We start from the raw sequence: 21,676 nt of genomic DNA on the forward strand, positions 1-21,676 counted from the left end.
TCTTAGATCTTAAATAAATACATGTCAGGCATCTGCTGACATGTAGCAGTTTTTTTTTTTTTTTAAGATTTTTATTTATTTATTTGACAGAGACAGAGATCACAAGTAGACATAGAGACAAGCGGAGAGAAAGAGAGGAGGAAGCAGGCTTCCTGCTGAGCAGAGTCCGACCCCGGGGCTCGATGCCAGCACCCTGAGATCATGACCTGAGCTGGTCAGAGGCTTAACAGTCTGAGCCACCCAGGCACCCCCAAGAGGACAGTTTAATATGGAGAATAATGTCAAAACAAACAAACAAAAAAATTGTATCTATTAACTATTAATTTGTTATCTTGAGTTGCCTAAATTCGGGTTTTTCTTATCTTTCCATTACTGAATTCTCCCGTTTTCACACGGGGACAAAAAATCCCAAGACTTCAGAGGTTCTCCAGAGAGAGAAGCAAGGAACACAGGTAGTCTTTTTCTGTCTATGGCGCTTCTCTAGAGAGCCCAGAAAAGGGCCCGTCCCCACCCCGCCCCTCGACCTCGGAACATCTAGACCAAACCCCACACAACCCTGAGGCCACTTCGCCGGGGACTGCTTACACAGGAACCCAAAGCCTGACCCCACCCACGTACCGTTACCCTCCGAGGTGATTTACATATCGGTTGTTTATTGGCTACTATAAGCACTCGCTCTTCTCATTGGCTGACACTGCTCCGTGCGCGTCACGGGTCTCATCATTTCCGTTTCCTGCTCGCCTCCGGTGCCATGGCGACCGTGAGGGGACTGAGGCATCTGCTGACATGTAGCAGGTGGCGCCGCGGCAGTGGAGAAGCTCCCCAGTCTCGCGTGAGTGTCTGCTTTCCCTGCTCTCGGAGAAACTCTGGATCTCAGGAATAGCCTCTTCCTTAGCGAAGGTCAGAGCCTTCCCTCTGCCCTACAATCAATCAGCTTCTCTTTCCCGGCCTGCAGACGCTCGCTGCCGTCGTTCCGGGCATATCCCAGGTCGATAACAATTCCGATTTTCTGGGAAAGACGCCCCATCGCCGGCACCCCGGCATCTTGCAGCTGCCATGCATCAAGGTGCCGCCAGCACTGGCTGCCGCTGCGCAGTTCCTGCTGCTCGGTGAGTACCGGTGGGAAGCGGAAACCCGAGAAGCAAAACACTGTGTCTGCATTAAGTGATGCGTTTCATCTTTGGCCCATAGAGAGCTCGATGCCCAATGTGGAGAAGCAGGTGCAAGCACTGACCAATTATCTGTGAAGCCGGCGTTTACCTGTAGAGCCCCAGGAGTTGCAAAGACGGGCTGTCCATCTGGAGAAGAAATTCCTGGAAAACCCAGGTGGGGCCTAAGAATAAAGAGTAGGCCCAACTGAAATACCGGTGGGAAATTAAGAGCAAGGAATAATTTTACAGATCTGTTTGAGTATCTGTGACAAACAGATACTGCGGTTTCCTGTTTGATTTTCTGGCTGCGGCTGCTTGTTACAGTGATGCCTCGCTAAAACAGAATAGTTTCCGAGGTTGCTCTTGGGATTTTTGTGAAGGTCAGCAAGGTACTTCAGTATCCTGTCAAAGTCTAGGTCTTTGGGGTTTTATCCTGCAAATCCATTGGATTAGGACGGTTTAAGTTTTTATTAAAGTGAAATAAAATCCCTGTATGGCTCCCTGTCCAGTACTGAAACGCTCTTCAGGGATAGGAGAATGAGTATAACTCATCAAGTTACTTTCATGAGTGTGAGCTCCTTAATACTACAGACCTGCCTTTTATTCATCTTGTGTTCCCTGCGTTACCTGGTTCATAGGTGCTCAGTAGATAAAATAATACTGAGCTGAACACAATCCTGAGATGAGATTTTTCAAACCCCTTTCTTCCCTCTAGGAACATTGGAGATGTCACGTACTAAAGTTTAGGGGGACCTGAGGAAATCCACAAAATATTGTCCTTATCCTATCCTTTTACATCTTTGAGACACTTCCCTTTAAAAGAGAGCAAAGCCTGTGGGATGGTTTTGATCTTGTTGACTAAACTGCTGGTAGAGACAAAATACTGTCTCATGCATTCTGGTGGTAATGGTGGTGGTTGCTGTTATTCTTACCCAAAATTTTTCTCTAGATTTGGCATTTTCTTAAGCTTTGAGATTTTGCTTAAGGGGAAGGATGGAAATTGCAGAGGAATGGACAAGCAGCATATTCAGATATTGGATCTGAGCCCTGGTCTTCCTAGGTCGTCACTCAGTTCTTGTTCTCACCACAGGCTTAGGTCAAGTGGAGGAGAAACTTCGTGAAGCTGTGCTGCGAGCCCTGCGCAAAACTACATACCATTGGCAAGAACTGAGGTAAGGGGGCTAGAAGGGCTGCAAAAAAAAAAAAAAAAAATCTTGTCTCTAGGAGGAGACTGGGGAAGTGCTATTACACAATTCCTGTTTGAAAAGCCTACCTGGTTTGAAACTCAGGACTTCTCTATTTTTTTTTTTTTAAGATTTTATTTATTTATCTGACAGAGATTCCAAGTAGGCAGAGAGGCAGACGGGGTGGGGGTGGGGAGCAGGCTCCCCACTGAGCCTAGAACCCGATGTGGGGCTAGATCCCAGGACCCTGGGATCATGACCTGAGCCAAGGGCAGAGGCTTTAACCCACTGAGCCACTCAGGTGCCCCAGGACTTCTCTCTTTTAAGGAGTGAAAGTACTGAGCTGGAGGAGCCCTTTCCAAAGATTTCATTCCTAAAAATATAGAAGGTTAACTATGGGATGGAGGTTATTTCCTGGTAGGTGTGACTCTCTGGTTTTTCTGGCAGCTACAATGAGAGCCTGAGCCTGGTATATATGGCAGCAAGACTGGATGGTGGCTTTGCAGCAGTCTCCAGGGCATTCCATGAGGTGAAAGCCCCTCAGCTTCCAACCCGTTACCGTCAGTTCCCTTATCCATAAAGTAGTCTCCTGGGGTATGGTTCTTGGGAAATTGCATGTCTTTTTTTTTTTTTTTTTGAGAGACTCTCTTTATCCTCTGAAAGGGTTTCGTGACCCAAGGAATGTTTAAAATCATTGTTTTAGGAAGTTCCCAGTCTATAAAGTATTTACATTATATCACAAAAAACATTCACATCTCATCTGCTCTGTCATGGTCTCCTAATTCATAGTGGCCCTAAATAAGGGTCTGCTTCCCCTACTGTGGAGTGTTACATATTTCTTCAGATCCAGGCTCGAGTTCCAGAGTTCCAGCCTCAAACCTTAATGGATTTTGGCTCGGGTACTGGTTCTGTCACTTGGTAAGTATCTTACTGTCTCTGTCAATTCTAGCTCTATAGAGCCATGTGTATAACACTCCAAGAGACTAGGGAACCAGAGGGAGAATAGGAAATTTGGGAACTAGAATGTTTCTTCGCTCAGATTGGTAAGGCATAAGAAAGTATATGGATTAGGGCCAGAACTTAAAGAAACTTCAAGTGAAAAAAGACCCATGTTTAGAAAGATAAAAAAAGGAAAGGAATTTAGTTTTGGGCATAGCACCAAGATTTTTTTTTACCTATAAGTAGTTTTTTTGAGCCTGACCTTTTTTAAGGAGTAGTAAATGAAGTAAGAAAATGGCACTGTTAGTTTTTCCAACCATTTTAAGATCATATTCTGTTTCCCAGGGTTGGGGTTGGGGACAGAGGGATCTCTTGTAGGGATGACTCTTTGTCGTTGGAAATGGTGATTTATATTTTGCCATCTTAGGGCTGCTCATAGTGCTTGGGGCCACTTTGTATGTGGACAGCTCAGCTGCTATGTTGGTTTTGGCAGAAAAGTTACTGAAAGGTGAGGACGAAAGATAAGGAAGGGTTTCTTCAAAGTTGAAGGAGTTAAGCAGAGAATGAAAAAGTTGTTTTATTGGGGAGTAGAGGAAGGCTGAAAGTTAAAGAGGAGTCTGATTTCTTTCCAGTGTTGTGGTCAAGCAGAGGGTTGTAGAGGCCTTTGCTGGACTGGCGGGGGGTTGGGTAAGATAAACAGGACAGGCAACCCAGTGTTTCCCTGCCCTTTGTTTTTGTTTTTGTTTTTAAGATTTTATTTATTTGAGAGAGAGAGAGAGAATATGAGCCAGGGTAGGGGCAGAGGGAGAAACTGACTCCCCACCAAGCAGGGAGCCCTACCACGGAGCCTGTTGCAGGGCACAGAGCTCAATCCCAGGACCCTGGGATCATGACCTGAGTCAAAGATGGGCGCTTAAGCACCTGAGCCACCCAGGTGCCTTGTGGTTTTCTTTAGCCTTGGGACCCTATTTCTTACCGAGAGATCACTTCAGTTTATACCTGTACACTCAAAGTTGCTGCGCCTCTGCTTTACTCCACAGGTGGTTTAGAATCTGGGGAGCCTTATGTTCCAGGTGTCTTCTTCAGACAGTTTCTACCTGTATCACCCAAGGCAAGTGCCAATGTTTAGAGTGTTAAATGTGGAATTTGGCAGATGGAAAAGCGTGGCTTCAGCTTTTCAACCCAGCCTTGAGTGTTAGAAGATAAAACAGAAGAAATATAAGGGGATAGAACTTTGTTAGGTTCTTGGAAGGAGGGTCAGGAATGGGGATGTCACATCTCTCACGTTTTTTTCTTGATTCTCAGGTACAATTCGATGTGGTGGTATCAGCCTTCTCCTTAAGTGAGCTTCCCAGCAAGGCTGACCGCACTGAACTAGTCCAAACCCTATGGCGCAAGACAAGTCATTTTCTGGTGAGCTGAAATTCCTTTTTCCCTTCAAGTTTTAAGGCAGTGTCATGGGTTTCATGCATTTCCTTCTCTCCATCGAAACTTGCACCATTCTTTTTTTTTAAGTGTGTTTTTTTGTCTTGTTTTTAAATATTTTATATGTTTATTTGTCAAAGAGAGAGAACACAAGCAGGGTGATAGGCAGGCAGAGGGTTCCCACTGAGCAGAGAGCCAGAAGTGGGGCTCCATCCCAGGACCCTGGGATCATGACCTGAGCTGAAGGCAGACACTTAACCACCGACTGAGCCACCTAGGCGTTCCAAAACTTGTGTTCATTCTTGACCATTTTTATCATGCATAGATCCCTTTGTCCCTCTTTTAGGCTCTCCATTCCCATCTTATGTGGGGATGGCCCTTTCCTTTAGGGCCCTCTGCTGTATCTGTTAATGTCTTACAGAGCTGCTAGCATTTATGTTTTCATGTAATTCAAAGCTTATGCTTATTTTCCTTTTTTGTGAACAGGTATTGGTAGAGAATGGAACAAAAGCTGGGCACTGCCTTCTTATGGATGCCAGGGACCTCGTCCTTAAGGTAAGAGTCTTTCTCCTTCTTTCACTCCTTTCCCACCATCTGTCAGTGGTCACTGCTGCTCCCTTAAGACTGAAGAGACTGTCATACAATGGTAAGGGTGACTCTCAGGGTATTAGGCATATAAAGTTGTTATGAGATTGGATAGTGATTAGCAAACCAGGACCTGTGGATCAAATCTGGCCTGCCACCTATTTTCATATATGCCATGCTTATTGGTGTGTCTCTTGTCTGTGGCTGCCTTTTTTTTTTTTTTTTTTTTTAAGATTTTTGTTTGTCAGAGAGAGAACACAAGCAGGGGGAGCTGCAGGCAGAGGGAGCTGCAGGCAGAGGGAGAAGCAAGCTCCCTGCTGAGCAAGGAGCATGGTGTGGAACTCGATTCCAGAACACTGGGATCATGATCTGAGATGAAAGCAAATGCGCAATCAACTGAGCCACGCAGGTGTCCTGTCTATGGCTGCTTTCATACTATAAACAGCAGAGTTGAATAGTTGGGACAGAAACAGATTTTGCCTACTCTCTAGGCCTTTAAAAAAGAGTAAGTGCTCCAACCCCTGATCCAGGGCATTGCTAAGCAAAGAACCTTATCTTTTGGGGACAGTATGAACCAGTGTATAATCATAAATTTAATTGTCCTGGAGTGGGATTTTTTTGAGAGTAGAGGTTGCCGACAAGGGAAAGCACCATACTATGTGCCAAGTTCCTGCTTTTCTCCTACTACAAAGAGAAGGTTCTTTGTTTGGAGTATTAGAGAACCAGCCAGCTTAACTCAAGGAGCCTAGTTAATAATTATCAGAATTGAATGTTAAAGGAGTCCTCAGTTTACTGAGTAGAGAGATTGAGTTATGAGACTAGACCCCTCAGACCCAGCTTAATTTTTTTTTTTTATTTTAGGGAAAAGAGAAGTCACCTTTGGACCCTCGACCTGGCTTTGTCTTTGCCCCAGTGAGTATTACTTCTGCCTTTCCCAGCCTGCAAAGATGTAAACTCAGCTGTGGCCGGGAAAAGTGAGAGGGTAAAGCTAAGCCAGTGTGTGTGTGTCCCTATTCAGTATCTTTCTTAGTTGATGCCTTGGCTCTCCCTGCTTCCAGCTCCTATGTTCCCATTGCCCTAGCCCTTCTTAACTCTGTCACTCTTTGTTTTTCAGTTGTATGATTCTCTGGGGTTTTTTTGTCTTGTGTGTTCCCAGTGTCCACATGAACTTCCCTGTCCCCAGTTGACAGCCTCTAAGCCCCTGGCCTGTAGCTTTTCTCAAGCTTACCACTGCATCCCCTTCAGCTGGGTATGTTTCCTGGGAATGTTAGGGCAGGGAGAAAGTAGCTTGGGGGAACAGGATGATAAGGAGTCAGAGGTGGGAGGAGTTGGAGAAGTCAGAGAAGAGCCTGGAGGTTTGCAGGCCTGGGTGTACATGGCTTATAGAATCTGAAAATGGCTGCAGGGATGGGGGAAGGGGGATCACAATTTTTTTTCCCATCTCTTTTTTCTCCAAATAGTCTCTCTGTATCCTTATCTTAGAACAAGAAGAAGCAAAAAGAGGAAAAGTTCTCAATGGTAATTCTTGCCCAGGGGTCTCCAGAGGAGGCTAATCGCTGGCCCCGTATCACTCAGCCTGTCCTTAAACGGCCACGCCATGTGCATTGTCACCTGTGCTGTCCAGATGGACATATGCAGCATGCTGTGATCACAGCCCGCCAGCATGGCAGGTATAAAGAGTGTGACCAAAATTAGGGGGAGGTGGCAAGAAGCTAGAGCCCACATTAACCTCTCTTTTCCGTAGGGATTTGTATCGTTGTGCTCGAGTCAGCTCCTGGGGAGATCTTTTACCTGTGATCACACCTTCAGAGTCGGAGCTTCCTCTGTCCCCTGCTGACGACAAGGATTTTCTTACTTAGGCCTGCCAAGGCTGAAGCTCCCTGGTATCCAGGGTGGGAGTGCTGGCAGCCCTATGTATGTTTGCTTGAGGCTTTAATAATAATAAAAAGTTTTCAAAGAGTAGAAATGGATCTTGTGATTCCTAAAAGATACAGAGGTTGGTTGTCATGTTCAGTCCTATAACAGAGAGAATTCTCAAGATATTCAGTGCCTTATCTTCTCACACAGGTTGCAAGCTTTTGAGATACTGCTTCTACCAGGTCTTCCCAAGGAAGTAATCCGGGGCAGTAGGGAAAGCGAAAGCCGCCCCCAGGGTCTGAGCGCTGGCTCAGCACGTGTCACAGTTGTTTGGTGGGCTACCTAAATAGGGAAGCTGGGCTGCCTAGCCTCTGTGTTTTCCTCCGTCCCTTACTTCTGTCTTTCTCAGAGTTCATCAACTCCCCCAGAGTTTGCCTGATACATTTTCCTCAAGAGCCGATCCCATCAAGACTGAATTTTCCATCTCCACGTGGCCCTGTAGCTCTAGGCAGGATCCTTCCATTTGCTTGGTTCATTTCTCGGATTTTCGCTAGGCCTTGCTATTTCAGAGCTAGAGAACCTTTCTTTGTCTTAAAATTCTCAGGCCCTCTCCCTCAGTACACATGGTTCTGACTTAAAGTGGCTTGATTTTCAAATTTTCAACTTCAAGATGATGTGAAAGTGAGGCACATTCAGTAGAAGCCAGACTTTGAATTTTGAGTTTGGCTCTTCTCTCAGGTCAGCAGTATGTGGTATGATAGTCCCTTGTGATGCTGGGCAGCCGCAACTCCCAGGCAACCGCTCCATCACGATGGTAAACGGCTGGCACACTTCTAACCATTCTGGTTTTCACTTCCAGGACGGTATGTGGTAAATTACATGAGATATCAACACTTTATTACAAAATAAGACTTTGATTAAATTATTTTGCCCAACTGTGGGCTAATGTAAGTGTTCTGAGCACATTTAAAGCTAGTTGAAGCTAGGATTGGTAGCTTATGTATATTAAATGCATTTCAACCTAGGAGGTTCCCGATTTAGGCTGGGCTCATTGGAACATCATCCCATCATAAGTTGTGGAAGATATGTATGTATCCAGAAACGGGCACAGTCAAAAGTTGGAACAAAATCAATATTGTAATACTAGAAATCTCAACTCCCCACTAGAAATTGCCATGCCTGGAGCTATTTCTCTGGGGTTACAGGAGAGGAGAGGCCCCTCATCTACTAGTTTTCACAGAGTGGTGGGTGGCGGCACCACCTCTCAACCCCACCTCCTACCCAAATCCCCTCTGAAAAGGTAGGGTTCAGATATCAGCATAACAACCTATGAGACATAGGGTGGGGTGGAGAAGGTTTGGGAGTCTTAGATCAAATGTCATAAATAAGGCAGGACCAGGTGTCCCCAGTACAAAACAGCTAGGAAGGACCTACCATAGACTCTCATTGTGGATTAGACCAGCATGAAAGAAGACTGTCCATAGCATTTGGATAAGTCATGGCCCTGAAGAGGAGAAGACACACAGCACAGGCTGTGCCTGGCAGGGAGTCTGGAGTTTCTGGTTTCCCAGTTCTGGAAGGCGTGAGCCAGGGGAGGGGCCTCCTGGTAAGGGGAGGGCGGGAATCTGGGGCAGGGCCCCAGTCAGCTATGCAAGGCTGCGCAAGCAGAGGCAACACAGAACAGGAGGATCCCATCGCCCTCCTGGAGCTCGGGAGAGGAGATACTCCAGCTTTGATCGCCTACTTCCACACTCCTGCTCAGAGATCATAACTCCCATTTGCTATTCTGAAGCATCTGCTTATCCTGTACCCCAAGGATGGAACCACAACTAGGAGTGAAAATTGGCTGCTTCTTTGCCCTGCTGATTCTCACCCTGGTCTGTGGCCTTATTCCCATCTGCTTCAAGTGGTTCCAGATTGATGCCGCCACAGGTACAGCCCTGCCGCTGCCGGCCCCATAACCTCAGCCTGACTATGGCCCTTTCACCTATCCTGATGCCTTGCTCCGAGGCTCTTACCAACCCCAAGCTGGCTTGCTCTTTTGTCACCTTTTCTATCTCATTGCCAACTGGATTGTAACTCCTCGTTTTCTTAGGTCGTCACCGCCGGGTCCTCAGCCTCCTGGGCTGCACCTCTGCTGGTGTTTTCCTGGGAGCAGGGCTCATGCACATGACTGCTGAAGCCCTGGAGGGAATTGACTCAGAGATCCAGAAGTTTAAGATGCAGGTGAGCAGCAGAAATGGTAAGCAGCAGGGCTGTGAGGCCAGAATGATGAGGGGGGAAGATGACAGAGCTGAGGACAAGGGTGGAAGGAAAAGCAAGAGGACTCTTTCTGGCATGGTGAACACCAGTCACATTGGACTTTAGGGAAAGTGACGGAGCTGAAGGGACAGGACAGGAAGCTGAGCTGCTCCCCACCTGATTTCTGCTTTTCTCTCCCTAGAACAGGACAGAAAGGGAGGGAAATGCTTCTGATGATGCTGATTCAGCTCAGGTAAGTATCTCCCACCAGTCCCTCCCTAGTGGGGGAGGAGAACCTCCCGGACCCTTTTGAGGGGAGTATGTGAGGAAACCAGGGATCCCCTCTGCTCCTCAGCTCAGACAGCACAGAGGAAAGGAGGAGCCCACTCAATCCATTTGGGTTTGTGGAACCCCAGAAAAAGCTCTGCTTTACTATTTCATTCTTTCTCCATCCCTTTGACATGCCTCACATTCTTTTCCCATATTACTAACCCTATTACGCTGGTGTCCCTTAGTCCCTCAGGGATTCTTCTCGTTGCTGTCCATACCTGCTCTTGGCTTCATTCCCCTGCCCTTCTTTATGCCCAATATGCTGCATCAATCTGGAAGCATCTGAAGCAGATGGGAATAAGGCCACAGACCAGAGGGAGAGCCAGCAGGGCAAAGAGTTGGCCAATTCTTACTAACTAGGCATAGTCCCACACTTCCCATTCTCTTTAGTCTCCCACTCCCATGGCCACCCAGTGTCCTTGCTTCTCTTCCCTTCCTACCTCACAGACCCTCTTTCTGTTCCTAGATGGAGTATCCCTACGGAGAGCTCATCATCTCCCTGGGCTTCTTCTTTGTCTTCTTTCTGGAGTCGCTGGCACTGCAATGCTGTCCTGGGGCTGCTGGAGGAACGACAGTGCAGGAGGAGTGGGGTGGGACTCATGTCCTTGAACTCCACAGCCACGGACCCCCACCCTCACCCTCAAAGGGCCCCCTTCGGGCCCTCGTCCTCTTGCTCTCGCTCTCCTTTCACTCAGTGTTTGAAGGGCTAGCCGTGGGGCTGCAGCCAACAGTAGCAACCACCATTCAGCTCTGTCTTGCTGTCCTGGCTCACAAAGTGCTTGTAGTGTTTGGGGTTGGACTGCGGCTGGTGCGGATAGGTACTAGGTCACGATGGGCCATGTTGTCCATACTGTCATTAGCTCTCATGTCCCCCATGGGCCTAGTCCTGGGGCTGGCTGTGACCCAAGGGGACTCTAAAGCAGGGCAGGGCTTAGTCCAGGCTGCATTACAAGGTGTGGCAGCCGGCACCTTTCTGTATGTCACCTTCTTGGAAATTCTGCCCCGGGAGCTAGCTGGCCCTGAGGCCCCTCTGGCCAAATGGGGCTGCGTAGCCGCTGGTTTTGCCTTCATGGCCTTTATTGCCTTGTGGGCCTGAGAGATTCCAGATTTTTCTGATGGGCCTATCTAGGATGGCCTTCCTACCCTTGGGAGATACTTCCCCAATGGGTTTGGCCCTCCACTGAGACTAAGTGGCATTCATTAGGCATCACCCTCATGAACTGGACCACAGCTTTCTCCTACATGAGAATCCATTTCTCCAGGACTGAGAAGAGGACGTTTAGGTTGAGTGCCTCTAAATTGGAGAATTGATATGAAGACCATCACTCTAGATTTAACTCTTGTTCCATTTTTGCTACTGTGTATAATAAAATGTTCCATTTTACCCTTCCCTTTCAGTCATGCTATACTTCATTTCTCCAGGTAGCCTAGGAGCTGCCTGGTACAGGAAGTGATGGAGTGGGGAATGGAAAGGCTGACTGTTGGATATTGTATTTTCTCCTGGAATCCAGGCCCCTAGCCATTCTGCCAGTTGCAGGCCATGCCTCCATACATGGGAGCATTGCTGAAATTCCAGCAACCTACTCCTGCCTTGCCCACAGGTGTTGAGAAACTGAGCTAGAGTTCCCATCATTTAGAGAGAAGAGGTATAAAAACAGAAACCATGGGATCTAGATTTTTTCCTATGCTAACCACACCCACTCCACTCCCAATACCTATTATTGGCCAACTACAGTGTGTCCAGCAGACTCTTGAGATCAGGCTAAATAGAGCCTCCTTCCCTCTGGTTCCTATTTTTCACACTGAGCCCTGCGTAGCCTCAAGGATGCTGTGGCTCTTCTTTAAGCCTCTGTCTCCATCCAGCTGCCTTGTGCTGAGGGATTAAGAAGCAGTGTGTTTGGAGAGGGAGAAAGGCGCCAGATAAATGCCTAGGGTGATTACCAGGCTTTGCCACAACTTACTGGCTTTCCTGCTGCCTGCTCTACCTGCTGCTCTGCCTCCAGCCCCTCCCCACTAGGCCATCTTTCAGTGTGAGGAACCCCTACAATGCGTTGCTTCTCTTAAAAACTATGAAGGACAAACACAAAGCTTATTATCTGCTGTTGCCCAGTGCCCTGACCCATGAAATGGAGGAGTATCTCAGACTTCATGGAGAAGGAGGGGAGAGAAGGTGCACCCCATGAGCTCAGTCACTCTCTCCACTTTGCCCCTTCTGATACTCCAGTATATTCCTCTTAAGTGGTTTATACTAGTAAAAGTTGGGAAACAAACATAATGTCCTGAACATGGAACTGGTTAAAATATGATGCATATCCCTACAACAGAATACTATGCAAAGTACACCAACAGAATACTATGCAAGTACACCTTTGCTACTGACATGAAATAAGTCCAAAATATATTCTTAGTGGGAAAGAGGAAACAGTGTACTACATTGCATATAATTGTTATTATCGGTGAAGGAAAATGAGGGAACACATGCACATGTATACACGTTAATTAACTTTTTTGAATGTTTTCTTTATTTATTTGAAAGAAAGAGAGAGAGCATCTGAGCAAGGGAGAGGGGCAGAGGTCAAGAAAGAAGCAGACATCCCCACTGAGCAGGGAGCCTGACCACTTAAGACCAGAGGCTCCAATCCCAGGATGCAAGAATCATGACCTGAGCTGAAGGCACACGCTTAACCCACTGAGCCACCCATGTGCCCTGTCAATAAACTTTTATTTCTATTTTTTTGTAATAATATATTTGTTCATTATTATTTTGAGATTTTTTATTTAAATTCAACAGTTAACATATAATTATTGTTAGTTTCAGAGGTACAGGTCAGTGACTCATCAGTCTCATATAATCCCCAGTGCTCATTACATCATGTCCCCTCCTTAACGTCCATCACCCAGCTACCCCATCCCTCTACCCCTCTCCCCTCCAGAAACACTCAGTTTGTTTCCTATCATTAAGAGTCTGTATGGTTTGTCTCCCTCTCTGGTTTCCTTTAGTTTTTTTTTCTCTCTTCCTCTATGATCCTCTGCTTTGTGTCTTAAATTCCACAGATCAGTGAGATCATACGATAATTGTCTTTCTCTGAATGACTTCTGTCACTTAGCATAACGCCTCCAGTTCCACCTACTTGTTGCAAATGCCAAGATTTCATGTTTCTGACGGTTGAATCATATTCCATCAAATATATTAATAATATTTAATACTTTAATCTATGTAATAGATAAAGACGGTGAAGGGACATAAAAAACTGAACTGCGTCTGGAAAAGAAACTGGGGCCTAACAAACAACGACCAAAGGAAAACATCCTTTTTACCAGATTTGTTTCTCAGTATTGCATTTACGCTTACCATTTGCATGTGCGATGCATACATAGCTATAAAGGAAAAAGTCAAAAAAACTACCTCATTGCAGCCCCTTCTCGGTCGGTAAGGAATATCCTGGTAAATAAAAGTCCAGACAATGACGTTAGGAAGAAGACTTAAAAGGACCACCGCCATGAAACCTTGAGTTGACCCAGACACCCCCACCTGTCAACCTGCAGCAGCCCCGCAGGTGGAAGCACACACCCTCGCCTTCCGCACATCTAACCACCGACAGGATGGAGAGCTCGTGGTACACAGTAGGCGCTCTTTATCCGAAGCCTATTGGCTTACTTTCGCGCAGTGTTCCTCAGAATTTCAAAGAGCCATTGGCAAGCCACCTCTACGGAACAACCAGGAAGTCACGTTCTGGTCCCCGGGCGCGCGGCAAGGGCGGCGCAGCGCCCCCTGCCGGCTGTGGCAGCGGTGACAGCGGGACCCGCCCGAGAGGGCGAAGGTGCTGGGCAAGAGCTGGGGTTTCCCCTCCTCCGCAACCCGCTCTCCCGGCAACGCCTGGTTCCCGGGCTGTTACCCCCCCCCCCCACCCCGGGTCCGGGGTTTGCGCCTCTGGAGGAGGCGGGAGGCTCTACCTGTAGAACCTCCAGACCTCCCTCCGCGAGCCGTGACCCGACACCGCGGTGGCGGAGCCCCTGGGGGTGAAGGGACCTGGGAATAACGGGGCGGACCCGGTGTCTCGGGGCTCAGGGGCCGCGCCGCCCGAGTGTTACTCGAGGAGCCCGGGAGCACGAAGAGCATCATCCCGGGCGGGAGCCTGGCTCTCCCGAATCGAAGCCCAGCACCGCGTCACCACCCACGGCCCCGTGGGCACAGATTCCCCGGGCGGGGCCTGGCGTCCTTCCTCACTGTGCCCAAGAAGGAGGGGAGCTGGGGAGGAGCGGGGGCTGGGCGGGGAAACTCAGCCGGAGTTCCTGCCCCCTGCTGGCGGCAAGGCGCCGTTACACGCGCGTTTATTGAGGGTTGACGAGGGCGGCCAGCATCAGCTCCTCTTCATGGTCAAGGCCTCAGCCTCTGGAAAGGCTAGGAGAGAGGCGGTGGGCCAGGGGTCGATGACGGCTGCGGATTCCCGAGGGAAGGCATTAAAAAGAAGAACTGAGGTTCCCACAGATAAAGAGCGGTTGGATCACCTGCACTTGCCACTTAGGGGAAAGGGGGTGTCTCCTCCAGACCCCCATTAGGCCTCATGGATGGCCAGAGTGGAGATTCAGTTGAGTGAGGAGGTGGTCAGGGCTGGCCGGGAGCCCACATCAGTCCGTGACCTTGATATCTCAGGAATATTGTGTAGTGGCAGTTGGGCCTTTCGTTGGCAGAGCCTTATTCAGTAATCATTTCTTGAGTACCTGCACACTAGAGGAATGTGGGACTCATCAGAGAACACAGCAGAGCAAACCAAAAGGAGGAAGAGGAGGAGGAGGGGAAGGAGGAAGGGGAGGGGAGAGGGGAGGGCCGGAGGAGAGAAAAGAAAGAAAGAAAAAGAGAGACAAAAAATATAAGAATGTAAATTATATAGACCGTTAAGGTCATAAGGTCTATGGGAAAATGTAACAGGAAGGCGAGTGGGGGAAGCTATGAATAACATTTTTAAGTAGGGTAGTTAAGCATCCTTGATAAGGTGAGGCTTAGCCTTGCAGTGTCCTTAGCCTAGCAGAATATCTAGGGAAGGGGAGGTGATTTCTTAAAGAGAGCCTGCCTGTCTTTTCGGAACAGCAAAGGCATGAGGCATTAGGAAGAGTGAGTGAGAGGGAAGATAAACAGTAGGGGATTTGTTCTGAAACCGGAAGGTGTGGGAGGACAGATTACTTCCAAGCATAAGGACTTTTGTAAGGATTTTAGGTTTTATTCAGAGTGAAATGAGGCATTAGAAGATTCTGAGCAGAGTTGCATGATCTGAGTTATATTTTGAAAGGATTACTTGGGCTGCTGTGTGAAGTTAAGGGTAGAAGCAGAGAGTGCAAGTCTCAGATGTTTATAAGGATCCTGGTGGGAAGAAATGGTCTCTCAGACTAGGTGGTAGCAGTGGAGGTAGTGAGAGATGGCTGGATGTTAGATGCTGGATTAGGTTTGAAGGTGAAAACAGCAGACTTTACTGACAGGATGGAAGAGGGACCAAAAAAAAAAAGGAATCAAGAACACCTGAAAAGTCGTTGGCCTCAAGATTAAAAGGATGCTATTACCTTCGACTAAGGAAGGGAATATTAATGAAAGAGCAGCTTTAGGGGAGGAGAAGAGAGGATCAGTCTTTCCACTTGGGACGTGGTAAGTTTGACGTGTCTATTAAACAAACACTGAAGATGTCAAGTGGACACTTGGATATATGAGTCTGAAGTTCAGGAGGGAGAGCTGGACTAAAGGTATAAATTTGGGAATTTGGGGACTATCAATGGCATTTAAAGCCTCGAGACTGGATAAGATCACAGAGAAAATATGTGGATAGAGAAATGGACACCCTGACCCTGCGGCTCTCCCCATACGAGTACCAGGGAGAAGAAGAGGAACTTGCAGAGGGGCCTAAGAAAAATACTCTGTGAGGTCGCTGAAGAGCGAGGAGATGGTGGCGTCCTAGAGACCAGTTTGGAGCTTGACTGTCTGCCTTGAGGCAGGACTGAGAGCACGATGCTTTTCATCCTTGCTTCTGTCATAAAAAGCTGCATTCTTTCGTCAGCCTTACCAAGGAGGAGGAGTGGTCAACTATGCCAAATGCTGCTGAGCATGGAGCAGCAGCCCTGTGAGAGAGGGAAAGCTCTCGCTTCACACTCACCTCGAGCGGTAGAGCCAAGAAGTCTGAAGAGTTGGTAACCAAGTTCGTGGCCTTGGGATGCCAGGGTGGCTCAAGCAGTCAAGCGCCTGCCTTCAGCTCAGGTCATGATCCCAGGTCCTGAGATTGAGTCCCACATCGGGCTCCCTGCTCAGCGGGGATCCTGCTTCTCCCTCTGCCTGCCACTTACCCTACTTGTGCTCTCTATCTGACATACACATAAATAAATAAATAAGTGTTTTTTAAAAACATATTTATACCAAGCTCTTGGCCAAAAAGAAGACAGTCTTGTCCAGGAGTGAGTAGGAAGAGGATCCACATCTTAGTCACGCTTTCTCTCCCAGAAGAGGGAATGAAGAGGCAGAGTAGGGCACCGGTGTCTCACTTCCCCTGATTTAGGTCCCCAGTCCCACCTTCCCTAGACCCCAGACCCTCAGCATTTCACACTCTCCCCCTTTCTCCTTTCTCCTCATTCTACGTTCTCCACTGATGAGCTCACTTTGTTATATCCCCCTCCTCTTGCACACCCAGTCCCAGCTCCTGCCTCCTTCCTTCCCTCCACCCCAACCTGCAGACCTCTACAGATTGCACGTAGACCCTCCTCATTTGGTTAAATTGCCACATAGTCCTAACGGAGTCCTCATATCAAGGAGCCATGTATTTAATTCCCAGTCCTGTCAGCTAGACCAATTTTCTGTGTCAGCTAGACAAATCATCCCACCATTCTGGTCCTCAGCTGCTAAATGAAAGACTTGGAATGAAAGACCCAACAAATTCCTCCCAACTCAGACTCTCCATAGTTCTCTGAATCCTTGAGAAAATGGAGGTGTAGGAACATGTGTGTAAAGAATTTCAACAGAAAATGCAATTCACATTTCTGAATTTTTCTACTAATGTAAATCTGATTTTCCTAAAAGATTATACCTAAATCCAGAAAAAATAGTCTTACTACCTGAAATAAAACTTATTTTATTATACATATGTGATGGTTAATTATATGTCTTTCTTTTTAGATTATTTATTTATTTGACAGAGAGAGATAACAAGTAGGCAGAGCAGCAGGCAGAGAAAGAGGAGGAAGCAGCCACTCTGCCAAGGAGAGAGTCCAATGAGGGACTCGATCTCAGGACCCTGAGATCATGACCTGAGCCGAAGGCAGAGGCTTAACCCACTAAGCCACCCAGGCACTCCAATTATATGTCTTCTTTAAAAAAGATTTTATTTATTTTTATGACAGAAAGAGAGCACAAGCAGGGGGAGCAGCAGGCAGAGGGAGATGTAGACTCCCCACTGAGTAGGCAACCCGATGCAGGGCTTAATTTCAGGACCTGCGGGACTCAATCTCAGGACCACAGGATTATGACCTGAGCCAAAAGCAGATGACCAACCACTGAGCCATGCGGGCACCCCTTATGTGTCAACTTGACTGGGCCATTGTGTACCTGGATGTTCAATCAAACACTACTCTGGATATTTCTGTGAGGGTGGTTTGGAGTGAGATTAACATATTGTTTAAGTTTATTTATTTATACAATCTCTACACCCAGTGTGGGGCTCAGATTCACAACTTCGAGATCAAGAGCCATATGCTCCCCTGACCGAGTCAGCCAGACACCCTCCTTTTTTTTTTTTTTTAAGTTTAGGTGAGATTAACATTTAAGTTGTTAAACTGAGTGAAGCAGAGTGTTCTTCCTAATGTGGGTGGACCTCATCCAATCACTTGAAGGTCTGAATAGAATAAACGGTAACCCTTTCCCCAAATGAAAGAGAATTCTCTTGCTTGATAGCCTTCAACTGGGACAACGGCTCTTTTCTGCCTTCTGACCTGCACTGAACATCAGCTTTTCCTGGGTCTCGAGCCTGCCTGCCTTCAGACTGGAACCACACCATCAGCTCTCCTGCATCCCCAGCTTGCTGCCTCACCTTAGAAATCCTGGAACTTGCCAGCCTTCATAACTGCATGAGCCAATTCCTTATAATAAATCCTTATATATAGCCTCTCGGCTCTGATTCCCTGGAGAAACCTCACTAATGCAACATGTATATTTATTATTGTTGTGTTGTTTTCATTGCTTTAATATTATCAAGAAAAACATTAAGTATTACATGGAAAATAACATGCAAATCCCTCTCCCTTGGAGCCGTTTTTCAGTTGAGCAAGGGAAAAGTTCAACACAGAACTACAGGGTGATCTTACACCACTGAGACTGATGGTCATTGGCTAATGTCCTGGAGGATACCGCTCAGTCGGTCCACAAACATCAGTGGAGTAGCTCCCATCCTTGGCTAGCACCAGTAGTTCAACCTGGGTCTAATAGGAAAGCAAGAGTTTTAATTCATTAAAACTAAGAGGAAGCTTTGATGGATGGGTGCTATACAGCCTAAAATATCTCAGTATGACTTGTGATTTGAATGGCTTGTGGGAGTGTTGAAAATAAACCAGGAAACCACCACATTCTTGTTGCACCTGTTTCAGACTGGGCAATTGGGATTAAGCCTCACAATACTGTCTGGTAGGTAGCACTCTACACTTCCTAGTGTTTTTACCAGTGCTCAGGTTCTAGAGTAACCCACCATCAGACTTAGTATTTCTGTGTATCTGGAAAGAATTTTACTGTTTCCCTGGCAGAAAGGGGAAGACAATCACCTTGTCTGAGGTCGCAGTGCGGTAGGTGAATAGCAAGGCTGTGAATCAAACTCCAAGCTGTCTTTTTAAAAAGCCTGCACACTTTAGCAGGCACCAAGCTAGTCCCTCTTAAGGGAAGGATATGAGGCAAGTAGGAGAGAGTAGGGCATGATGCTCCATGAAGGAAAACCCTGGCTTTGAACGAAGAACAGATCTTAACAGTTAAGGGGCCTACAATTCCCCAGAAAAGCCATCAAAGGGAAAGACCCAACTGCTAAATATATCAGCAGTAATGACTATTCTTGGAAAACATTGCTGGGAAACAAGTTCAAACTGAGAAGCCAGACAATTAGGGCGTCCACCCAGGTAAGCCTGTTCATCTCAGAATTTCCCAGACGTCAGGCAACCTACACCATGACTCCATTCCTTCTGTATTGTTAATTAACATTTCCGTTCTCATCAACTCATGTTTTCACACAGCTTGATTCTAAACAATAATACATATGAAGCCAGTGATTTACCATATTGATTATTCATTCACACTGAAATAAACACATGACAATTCATGCTTTAAATGTTTGTGTCCTGCCTTACATCAGTCATCTCAATTCCTACCAGTCATTCAAACCATTTCATCCTTCTACAAACAGTTTTATCTCAAGTTTCAACTCAAAAAACTTTACCTGGAAAACATTTTCACGAAGAATGAAAGACCCAAGGACAATATGGAAAGACATGGAACCCGGGGAAGCCTGGATGGCTCAGTCAGTTAAGCATCTGCTTTCTGCTCAGGTCATGACCCCAGGGTTCTGGGATGGAGCACTACATTGGGTTCCTTGATTGGTGGGGAGCCTGCTTCTCCCTCTGCCTGCCACTCCCCCTGCTTGTGTGCTCGCTCGCTCACTCTCTCTCTCTGACAAATACATAAATAAAATCTTAAAAAAAAAAAAGAAAGAAAAAAAAGAAGCCCAAGGTCTAACAGTTGGTTATGTTTATCCAGTTCTGTTCAAAACCAAGCAGGCTTTATAATCTCATGATTGTGGAAATGTTTCTAGTTGCCTCAGTAGAGCTGTTCTTCATATTTTTCATGGAGTCAATAAAAGAACTAAGTTTTGTGACCATTTATTTCTGTTTGCTCTGATTTCAAGAGTAAAGTAGCACTTTAAAAGCTGAATCTGTCTCAGTTTTAGAAAGAGTCTCTAGCAGATAGTTACATTGAGGTGATGGTGGCCCTACATTTGCCTACTTTAAGGCAAGCCAAAATCTAAATTTTCTATGTGAAAATTACCATCTGGATAAGTTATGACTAACTTCAAAACCCCTATTTTAAAAATAACAAGCAAAAACAAAAAACCCACTGGATAAGCCAATCAGAGTGGCTCTTGAGCCAGCTATACCCACTGTTTCTGCAGTGTGTGAGTTCTGCCTCACAAACACTCAGGTGTTGTGGAGTATAGAATCATGACTATAAGCATTAAGGAGATTATATGCATGACAGCATTGTACTTTACCTAATTCATTTTTATATCCTCATCACCTATAGAAATGCTTCACATACCATGTATATGAATAAACTTGCTTAACAATCAGAGGAATCAAGGAATTTGACAAAGCAAGAGGACAAAGCAGAGTGCTCCTAGCTCTGCATTCAGTCCTGTCCAGGTCAAAATTTGTGTCCATATTTATAGAAGAACATCAACAGTAACATGATTGCATTTTCAGATAAGAATAGAGAAGATAGTAAAACACTATATGGGTTAATTTTGTTGGAAGATGATATCACACCAGTTTAAGACTTTAATTCCAATTTTTCTCACCTAGGAGAAATTTATCATCTATCTCTTAGCAGTTAGACCTTCCCCACCTTTGTGCCTTTTCCCACACCAATCCATGTGTCAAGAATGCCCATCTTTTCCCTATTACCCAGCAAACCCCTTGCTCATCCTCATGGCTCTGCTCAGATGGAGCTCCCTCTTGCAAGCCTTCCTGAATCCAACAGGGAAAAAATAAGGTCCTCCTTCTCCTAAGCTCCCATACCACGTTCATACAAGTGTTATTACTTCTATCACATATTCGGTTTCTCTAATTTCCCATAAGCTACTTGGGGATTATGTATCCTAATATACCCTGTGATTAACAGTTTCAGAAATAGAGTGCACAGTCCACTCTGTGGTTTATAGCTGGTTTATAAATGTAGATTAAAATTCCCATTCTACATAATGAAATACAATACTGGGAATATAAATGACAGGTGTGTAGAAAACAGCACACATATGAACAAATGCAAGATTCTAGAAACTTAGAGTCCTTTATATAACGCTCATTCTTTTTGAGATTTCCCAGGACAAGCTCAGATATCTCTAAAGGAGGAAGAGTTTCTCTTCTTGCTCTCAACTACTGCTAGCCCAATAGAAAGCAAGAGGGAAAAATATCTTTAACTGTAGGAGGATGTCCCAGATGGTGAGTGGTGTGATATGTAGCTTGGACCCCCTCAACATCCTTCTCCAGTTACCTACCCTATGGCTATCTAAGAAGGCAAAGAAACAAAGAAAGAAACCACTAGCAATTCTAAATACGTACGTTGTGTCAGGCTTACATACACAAACAAACAAATGTCCTATATACATATAGACAAAGATTTACTATGACTTAAAACAGCAATTACTTGTTTATTTTCATTATTAGGTAAATTGGCTGAACCCAGCTAGGTTAGCTCAACTCTGGACAACTTGGTGTCGGCTGGGCTGGCTCTTATGGTTATCATTTAAGATTATTTCACTCAAGGGGTGCCTGGGTGGCTCAGTGGGTTAAGCCTCTGCCTTTGGATCAGATCATGATCTCAGAGTCCTGGGATCGAGTCCCACATTGGGCTCTTTGCTCAGCAGGGAGCCTGCTTCCACCTCTCTCTTCCTGCCTCTCTGCCTACTCATGATCTCTGTCAAATAAATAAAATTTTTAAAAAAAGATTATTTCACTCACATATTGAGTCCCCTAGATGAGATGACTGTACATCAGGTCTTTCTCTCTTGGTGTTCACTGACCCTCCAGGACCCATCTCCCCACATGAATCTCTAGATAAGGACAGCTGAATTTCTTTATATTATGCTCAGAGCTCCAAAAGAGTGAACACAGAAGCTGTATGTGGTCACCTTCCATTAGTCAAAGCAGCCCAGGGTCAGTGGGGGAGAGAATTATACAAGG

The 21,676-nt window shown here is 46.2% G+C and overlaps 2 protein-coding genes and 1 long non-coding RNA gene across 4 annotated transcripts in view; all 3 read left to right on the top strand.

The window, feature by feature from the left end:
• The first annotated feature begins 400 nt into the window (after positions 1 to 400).
• LOC309867820 overlaps positions 401 to 21,676 on the top strand; it is a 39,080-nt gene continuing 17,804 nt past the window's right edge. The window contains exon 1 of the long non-coding RNA XR_014313336.1: positions 401 to 452. This is a non-coding gene — a long non-coding RNA (uncharacterized lncRNA). The remainder of the gene's footprint in view (positions 453 to 21,676) is intronic.
• Positions 705 to 7,250, top strand: LOC309867694 (ribosome assembly protein METTL17, mitochondrial-like). The gene is given in 16 exon segments (XM_082736752.1): positions 705 to 832; positions 956 to 1,109; positions 1,192 to 1,244; positions 1,248 to 1,326; positions 2,242 to 2,323; positions 2,783 to 2,864; positions 3,180 to 3,253; positions 3,702 to 3,734; positions 3,736 to 3,782; positions 4,315 to 4,385; positions 4,580 to 4,687; positions 5,186 to 5,254; positions 6,146 to 6,196; positions 6,441 to 6,533; positions 6,767 to 6,954; positions 7,029 to 7,250. Coding segments are annotated over 16 exon segments (1,380 nt in total). The 5' UTR covers positions 705 to 751; the 3' UTR covers positions 7,144 to 7,250.
• On the top strand, positions 8,706 to 12,455 carry LOC309867755 (zinc transporter ZIP2-like). Of its 2 annotated transcripts, none has more exons than XM_082736824.1 (4): positions 8,706 to 9,073; positions 9,237 to 9,367; positions 9,590 to 9,635; positions 10,179 to 12,455. In XM_082736824.1, exons 1-3 carry the CDS (start codon positions 8,959 to 8,961, stop codon positions 9,614 to 9,616), a joined length of 273 nt encoding a protein of 90 aa, XP_082592950.1. In that variant the 5' UTR covers positions 8,706 to 8,958; the 3' UTR covers positions 9,617 to 9,635; positions 10,179 to 12,455. The 2 variants fall into 2 exon arrangements, with proteins under 2 accessions (XP_082592950.1, XP_082592949.1); XM_082736823.1 differs by having other exon boundaries at positions 8,721 to 9,073; positions 9,585 to 9,635.

Source organism: Mustela nivalis, assembly GCF_964662115.1.
Source record: "Mustela nivalis genome assembly, chromosome: 6".
NCBI lineage: Eukaryota > Metazoa > Chordata > Mammalia > Carnivora > Mustelidae > Mustela > Mustela nivalis.